We start from the raw sequence: 8,795 nt of genomic DNA on the forward strand, positions 1-8,795 counted from the left end.
TTTTTTTTAAAAAAAATAAGAAGTAAATTTAATTTTAAATTATTATTATTTATTATAGAAATATATATAATAAATGCTTATTTTTACGTTTTTTTTTTTTTTTTTTTATAAATATAAATGTATTTATTATTAATATTTTTTTATATTGTCCATAAAAAATATATTATTACTATTTTTTATTTTTAATTGTTTATTATTTTATCTATAATTAACATTAATAATATATTCATTTTTTTATATTTAAAAATATTTTTATTATTACTTCTATATATTACTATTTTTTTTATTGTTACTTTATTACTAACATTCTTTTATTAATATATATTTTCATTTTGATTTGTAAATTAAATGATTTTTTTATAATAATTTATAGCCATTTAGCTTTTTTTAGTTTAATCACTAAATAAACTATTTTTCCTTTTTATTTTTAATAATTTTATTATTAATCTTTGTCTTATTTAATATTTTTATAATTTATTTTATTTATATTAATATTGCATTCATTATTAACTTTATCAATATTATAATTTTGAATTTTTATTTTTAATTCTGAATTATTTTTGTTTTCAATATTGCTTTATATTAAATATAAATCATTTATTTTGTTTAATATCTTATCTAAAATAAAATTTGTTTAAATAAATTTACTTATAATTAATAAAAACCTATTTAATCCATTTTTTATTAATTTATTTTTATTTAAAAAAAAAAAAAATTCAAATATAAATTATTTACTGTTTTAAATAAATTAATTTAAATTAATTATTTTTAATTCATATCCCATTTTGTTATTTATTTTACAATCATGTTATATAATAAAAATATATAAGAAGATAAAAAATATAAAATAACAAAGTATTATATGATTTTATTTAATTAAATTAAGGAAATAATAAAACTTTTAAAAATAAAAAAAATATAGATATTTTAACAGAAATAAATTTCTTATAGTATATAATTCATTGCCTAATTTAATAATAATATTTAATATTCTTTTATTTTATATATTTAGTTGTATTTTCCTTCCTTTAATAAAAAAATTAAATTTATGGCATAATTAATATCTTTTTTTTTAGATATTACATTACGAAATTGCTTATTTTTGTTAATCTTTATTATTTTATTAATTACTAATTTATTAATTATCAATAATATCTTATAAATTCAATATTTTTTATTATTTACTGGCCTTCCATTAGGATAATATTATCATAAAACTGATTGAAATTATACTGATTAAAGAATATTTGGATATTTAACTTATTCTAATTTTTTTATTATCAGGGTCTATAAAAATATTTTTTTTACGAAAAAGAAATTTCTTTTTCCAATATAAAATAATTATCTGTTCTATTATTACTTAAAGAAAAACATTTAAAAGAATTATTGATAAATATATAATAAGTTGAAAAAATAAAATAAAAAATTAATATATAATTTTTAATTAAAATAAAAAATATTTTATTTATAATAAAATTAGTAATAAATATTAAAAATATATTATAGTAATGAAAATATATATAAATTTATATAAATTATAAACAAAAATTCTTAATAATGATTATATAAATAAATATAATAAAAATATACTTTTATATTATATTTTCATTTACTTTTATTATAACTTTTTTTTGTTTTCAAAAATATTACATTTTAAATCATAATTTATAATATTTTTATATAAATTAAATATATAATTTTGTTATCTTATATAAATTATAAATACTTTAATATTAATTATTATTAATGTATTGATAAAAATCTTTATAAAAATCGGTTAATATATTTTCCATTACTCCCTTTTTAAAATTATATTGATTAAATATTAAATCTTCTTATTAATAAAATAAATATATTTCAATTAATCCTAAATATAAATGGAAAAATTAATTCTAATTAATATTAAATATTTTTTTTTTTTTAAAAAAAAAAAAAAACATAAATGATAAATAAAAGACGATTCTTGGATTATATATAGATAATATTAGAAATAATTATTTTTAATATCATTAGATATATTTTTTATAATTATACAGTTATATAATGGATATTTATGCTTAAATGTAAATTTAATATGAAGATTTATTTTATAAATATAGTCTTAAAAATTTCACTAAATTTTATTTTCAGTAAAATAATATTTATTTTAATGGAGAACTGAATAATTATTGTATTACTGGATAGTGTATTATATATATTATTCGGATGAAATCTTTTCATGATTTTCTAATATAGATAAAAAATAAGGGAAACAAGTTATGAAATTTAATAATATATAAATTTAAAATTCTAAAAATAATATAATAATGATCTTTAGGTGTTGGTAAAAATTTAGTTTAGGAATATAAAAATGAAAAATAAGAAGTTATTTATATTGATAATTATCAGTTAGGAATTACTTAAGAAAGCAAAATTATAGATAATCATAAAATTAAATATTTTACTTATTTTATTATGAATATGAATAAATATATTAGTAATTTGTAATAAAATGAATAATCATGAATTATTTATTTTACTACAATGAAAATAATTAATAAATTTAAGAAGATTTTAAATAATAGAAAATTTTAAAATTTCGGAGCCTATTAAATAATAATAAAGATATATTTTATTTATTATTATTTTCTTATTTAATAAAAAAAAAGATATTTAATTAATATAAAGTTAAAAAGATATTTAAAAAACATATAAAAAATAATAAAAACTGTTAAACAAAAGAAAAAAAAAAAATTTCTAGAATATTAATTTAAAAAATTGTTATTAAAAAAAAAATTAGTTAAATTAAATATAGATATTATAAAAAAAAGAAATAATTATAATAAAAAATTAAAAAGATATTAATATATAAATATATAAATAAATAAATAAATATAATAATTATAATTATAAATATATATATATATATATAAATATATTTTTTTAATATTTATATATTATATATAATTTTGTCTTTTTTACTTACATATAAATAAAATTATGTTTTTTTATTTATTATATAAAATTATATAATAATAATTATTTTTATGATTTTTTCTAAAATTTTTATTATATTGAAACAAATATCAAAGAAAAAATATATACAATTTTCAATAATTTTTATAAATATTTAAATCATTATATGTTTTATAAAATAATACAATTACCTCCGCCTCCACCATTTCCTAAAGCTGCAATTCCATATTTACCTTTATTTTATTTTAAAATATAGATTAAATTAGTAACTAATCTTGCACCAGTCATTCTTAAGAATAAATTAAAATAAAAAAAAAGTAAATATATACCCAATAGGATTTCCAAGACTTAATGATCCTCCATATATGTTTACTTTGTCTATATCTAATTTTAAATTATAAATATAACTAATTAAATTAGAAGGATAATCTTCATTTAATTCAAAAAAATCAATATCATTTATCGACAAATTAGCTTTTTTTAAAGCTAATTAGCAAGATTACTAAGATGCTAAAATGTAGTCTTCTGGGGTTTATTCAGTCTCTGCAAACGAGATTATTTTTGCTAAAGGTTATATATTTAATTCTTTAATTTTCTATTCATTCATTAATACTATATTTTTACATTTAAAAATAATTTTACATAATAATATAAGTTAATATATATAAATGTAAATATATATATATATATATATAACTATTATATATATATATATACATATTTATCAATATATTTATATATATAATAATATTTTTTTTTTTTTACATAAAACACATGCTCCATCTGCATATTTATTAGAATTACTTTATGTAATAACACCTTCTTTTGCATAAGTTTTACAGTCATTTAATATTTCTTATTCATTAAATTAATCTAAAATAGAATCTTTATCCAAATTAAAAACATCACCCTTATATTATTTTTATTTTTTTATTTTATACGTTAAATACATTACGTTTAAATTTAAATATTAAATAGGACTAATTTATTATTTGAATAATTCTTATTTTTAAGATTTAATAGCTCTTTTAAAAGATTCTATAATAACTTAATCACAAATATTCTTATTTATTTTTAGTTTTAATGCTTACATTTCTGCTATATATCCTAAAGGCTAATCTAAATATGCATCAAGTATTCCATCAATTAAAATAGAATCCTAAAGTAATGAATCGCCAAAAAATTTGCCTTTTCTTACCTTATAATTTTATTAAAAATAATCATATATTATATTAATATATTTTTTTTATTTTAAATATTCAATTTTTATAAAATTTTTTTTTTTTTTTGTAAATTATATTTATATTTATTTAATTTATTTTATTTTATTTTTTTTATATTTTTTTTTTTTTTTTTAATATATATTTATAAAATAATTAATAAACTTATATATTAATTAAAATTTACATTTTTATTATATTATTGTGTTTAATTATAATATATATATATATATAATATATATATATATATATAAATATATTTAATATATTTACTTTTACATTTAAATTTATATAAATTTTTTTTATTATTTATTTAAATATTTTTTTAAAATTTTACATTATGCATATAAAATGGAGCATTAGACATACTTTCAAATCCTCCAACTAATACACAATTATTTTATCCTGTTAAAATACTTACGTTTCCTAATAAAATAGATTTAATTCCTGATGCACATCCTTTACTTATTGTTGTACATGGAATAGAAACGTCTAAACCTTTTTTTATATTTTTTTTTGATTTTGATTTTGATTTTTGTTACCTCCAATTAAGCATCCTTATTTTGCTGGATTTTAACCTTAAGATGCTTATAATGAAGTTCCTAATATAACTTCATCTATAATAGATTAGTCTAATTTTGATTGATATAATGTATTTTTTAATACAAATCCTAATAAATCTGAAGCTCTAAATTTTGATAATTCACCCATATATCCTCCTATTGGTGTTCTTTTTGCTGCTATTATGTATGTTGATTGAATCGCTTGTTTTGTATTTTTTTTTAATATATTGAACATCGTTTTTTGTATTTTATTAAATTATAATAATTTTTATTTTTTAATTTAAAAAAGATTTATTTTTTTATTTAATATAATAAATACTAATACTTTATATAAAATTTAATTTATATTATATTTTTATTTTATTATTTAATAAAATATTAGTATAAATCTATTTTTATATTATAATATTATATAAAATACTAAGTTTTTAAATTTTTTATATATATATTTAAAAAAAATAAAAAAATATTTAAATTTTAGTATATAATTCACAGAAAACAAATTAATTTGAAAAATAAATTTGATATTTATATTTTATATTTATTAAACAATCTATCCAAAAAAAAAAAAAAAACATAAAATATCTAATAATTAAATTACTTTTTAAATATATATTAATTCATATATATTATATATTTTTGTTAAAAACTGTTTTTATTAATTTTCAAATAAAAATAAATAATTGCAAATACAATCATTTTTAAAAACTTTTTTAAAAATCTTAAATTTAACTTTCTGTAAATTACAATTAATTTTTTTTTCTTTAGATAATTCATTATCTAAATTTTATTTATTTTAAATTTAATTATTTTAAGTTGAAACATCATATTTATTCAAATAAAAACTTGAAGTAATTGATTTTTAATCCAATATTTTTTATTTTTAAATTTTAAGAAGATTTTTCTATAAAATACTATAGATTTATTACTTTTTGTTTAAGTTAATAATTTTTCTACTATTATTTCCTTTTTCTATATTTTTAGAATTATTTTAAACAATCTAAATCATTTATTGGATTCTCGATATTAAACTCTTACTTTATTAATTATTACTATGTTCTTTATAAGTTTATGCTTTTTATATTTTTTATGAACAATCTTATGATAAATTAAATAAAGTAACAAATTTTTAATTTTCTTATAAATTATTTTATTTATTAATATTATATTCTTCTTATTTAAATTGTTTAAGATATGATGTATAAGTTTTTTCTTTTGATTAATTTAAATTTCTTAAAAAATATATATTATTATTAATATAATTTTAATTATTTTCAATTTTAGCATTATTTGATTAATTTAAAGAACATTAAGTAGTATTAATATAACTATTTTTATATTTTAAAACAATTTTTTTTTATATATTTAAATTATCATTCATATAATCATTAAAATGAACTGTCGTATCATCTTTAAGATAAATATAATTTAGTAAAAGATAAATATATATAAAAATATATAGTATATGTATTTAAATAAATAAAAATATATAAATATATAAATATAAAATATATAAATATAAATATTTATTTATATATTTACTTTCTGCTTATATTATTTATGGTATATTATTATTATTTGTACAACAGGCAGTAATTAAATTTAAATATTTTTTAGAAACTTATTATTTTTCGAAAGTTTAATATAAATTATTTTTGCTTTAAATCTGAATATTTTTGTCCGTTTTATTTTATAGACTATTATTTTATGTATTTTGGATATTTTTATAAATATTTCTTTCATAAAATGTTTAAAATTTTATTTCTTTATTATTATTTTCATCATTAATTGCTGTGATACTCTATTTATATTCTAAAAAACTAGTTTTTTTAGTACATGTAGCCCTTAAATTTTTTGAATATAAATAACTATCTAATCTAACATTTTTATTTTCTTCTCTCATTTTAATCATCCAAGGATGCTATTAAATATCTGAAATCGAAATTCTTTTTTAAGGATTTGCCTATAATAATTTACAAATAATACTTCTAGATAATACACTTATTGATCTAGAAAAAATAACGTCTCCTTTCTGTATTTATTATTAAATTTCATTTAAACTTTTTCCCTTAAAAGGGGCAGAACCATGTAAAAGTTCATAAAGTAGTATTCCTAAAGCCCAAATATCAATTCTATAATCATATTATTATCTAAATACGATTTCTGGTGCCATATACTATTTTATTTTTATTTATTTTTTAAGAAAGAATAAAATAAAATAATTTTATGCTTTTTTTTTTTTAAAAAAAAAAAAAAAAAAAAACAAAAAATTCAAAAAAAAAAAAATTAAAAAAAAAAATTTTTACCTCATATGTACCACAAAATGAATTTCTGGGATTTTCTATATCTTCAGTACACCATCCAAAATCACATAATTTAACAGACAAATTAAAATCAAGTATTATATTTTCAGGCTATATAATTTTATTAAATGATTTTAAATAAAAAAATATACTTTAATATCTCTATGTACAATATTCATTGAATGTAAATATTAAATTGCTTAACATGTCTAATCAAAATATTTAAATGATTCTTTTTCTGTTAAATGTTTTTTTTTTTTAAATATGAATAAAGATTCCCATTAATTGCATATTCTAAAACTATAAAAACTAATTCATTTTCTTAAAAACTGTCATAAAATTTTATTATATTTGGATGATTTAATTAACTGTGTACTCTAACTTCTCTTTATATTCCTTATATTTCTTAAAATGATCGGGCATTTTTTAGATTCATCTATTTTTTATTTTATTTTTATTATAAGATATTACTATATATATATATATATATATATATTGTTATTATTTATTTATTTTTTTCTTGTATATACGTGAATATTTATTAAATTAATACTTATTTTTATTGCATATTTCTATTAGGTTTTTTTATTTTGAGCTAGTCTAACTTCACCAAAGCTACCCATCCCTAATTGAATTTTATTTTTTAATGGATCTTTTATAAACACGAATTCGTTTATACTGTAAAATAAATTATTATTAACTAAATCTAATTTATAATTTTCGTAAAAATTGTTTTATTTCATATTTTTAGATTAATTTGATCTATAATTACTATTTTTTTAGTTTTTTATATTTATATAATAATAAAAAAAAATATATTATAATAAATTTTAAAAAATATTTATACTAATAACATGATATTATATATATATTTATATTAAAAATATATTAAATCTAATTTATTTTTTGACAAAATTAACTGAATTTATAAAAATTATTATTATTTAAATATATATATATAAATATATATATATATATTTATTTAATAATTTATAAAAAATTCTTTAATTAAATTAGAAACACATTAAATAGTTTAAATTTTAAAATTTTAAGAAAGCATATTTAACATAATTATAATTATAAATTTATTAAATAAATAATAAACTTAATTTGTTATATAAGTTTATTATAAAAAATTAATAAAAATAATATATTTTATCAAAAAGTTTAATAAAAACAAATTAAAAATTAACAAAAAAATAAAAATTTTAAATAAACTATAAATATTTTCTTTATTTATTTTAAAGGTATCATCATATAATTTATTTTAAGCGCTAAAATTTAATTTTATAAAATAAATTTAAAAAAAAAATGAATTAATAAGATAATATTAATATTCTTACAAATTATGAAATATTTTAAATTTTAAAACAAAGAGGATTTAATATTGAATCTGATAAATAAATAGCAGATCCGAATCCAGAATTTATGAACAATATTTTAGTGTTTGTAAAAAATATTTAAAGAAAAATATATAATATAATCCAATAAAAAATAAAAAGTGTTCTTCATTACTTTTAAAAATACCTTCCGAAGAAATTAATCAATATAATAATTAGTATTTTTAAGATTAGGAATCAGAAAATACATTAAAATCATATTATTAATTTTAAAAAATGAAGTTTATTACATAAATGCTTAATTTAGTTGGAATAGATGATTTTAGTTCAATTGATTTATTTAAACCAGAAAGAAAAAGAACTAAAAAAATTTTATAATAAATATGTTTATATTTAAACCATTAAGAAAAAATT

The 8,795-nt window shown here is 13.2% G+C and overlaps 1 protein-coding gene across 1 annotated transcript, besides 22 other annotated features; it reads right to left on the bottom strand. All coding sequences in view use genetic code 6, as the record gives it.

Moving 5' to 3' along the window:
* The first annotated feature begins 426 nt into the window (after window positions 1-426).
* Window positions 427-496: a microsatellite.
* Window positions 497-2,843: 2,347 nt separating this feature from the next.
* Window positions 2,844-2,918: a microsatellite.
* Window positions 2,844-2,945: a microsatellite.
* Window positions 2,929-3,008: a microsatellite.
* Window positions 3,009-3,144: 136 nt separating this feature from the next.
* On the bottom strand, window positions 3,145-7,464 carry IMG5_132950 (protein kinase domain protein; the record flags this gene model as incomplete). The annotated part of the gene is made up of 6 exons (XM_004031935.1): window positions 3,145-3,567; window positions 3,721-4,153; window positions 4,513-4,915; window positions 6,716-6,914; window positions 7,045-7,152; window positions 7,411-7,464. The coding sequence occupies 6 exons, from the start codon at window positions 7,462-7,464 to the stop codon at window positions 3,559-3,561; spliced, it is 1,206 nt and encodes a 401-aa protein (XP_004031983.1). The 3' UTR covers window positions 3,145-3,558.
* Window positions 3,614-3,699: a microsatellite.
* Window positions 3,632-3,708: a microsatellite.
* Window positions 4,219-4,316: a microsatellite.
* Window positions 4,250-4,312: a microsatellite.
* Window positions 4,261-4,312: a microsatellite.
* Window positions 4,389-4,444: a microsatellite.
* Window positions 4,392-4,444: a microsatellite.
* Window positions 4,461-4,503: a microsatellite.
* Window positions 5,520-5,553: a microsatellite.
* Window positions 6,214-6,259: a microsatellite.
* Window positions 6,222-6,261: a microsatellite.
* Window positions 6,979-7,037: a microsatellite.
* Window positions 6,981-7,037: a microsatellite.
* Window positions 6,982-7,039: a microsatellite.
* A 48-nt stretch (window positions 7,465-7,512) lies between the features above and the next one.
* Window positions 7,513-7,537: a microsatellite.
* Window positions 7,538-7,837: 300 nt separating this feature from the next.
* Window positions 7,838-7,894: a microsatellite.
* Window positions 7,895-7,986: 92 nt separating this feature from the next.
* Window positions 7,987-8,016: a microsatellite.
* Window positions 7,990-8,019: a microsatellite.
* Window positions 8,020-8,795: the final 776 nt, after the last annotated feature.

Source organism: Ichthyophthirius multifiliis (genome assembly GCF_000220395.1).
Source record: "Ichthyophthirius multifiliis unplaced genomic scaffold scaff_1120509251036, whole genome shotgun sequence".
Classification (NCBI taxonomy): Eukaryota; Ciliophora; class Oligohymenophorea; order Hymenostomatida; genus Ichthyophthirius; species Ichthyophthirius multifiliis.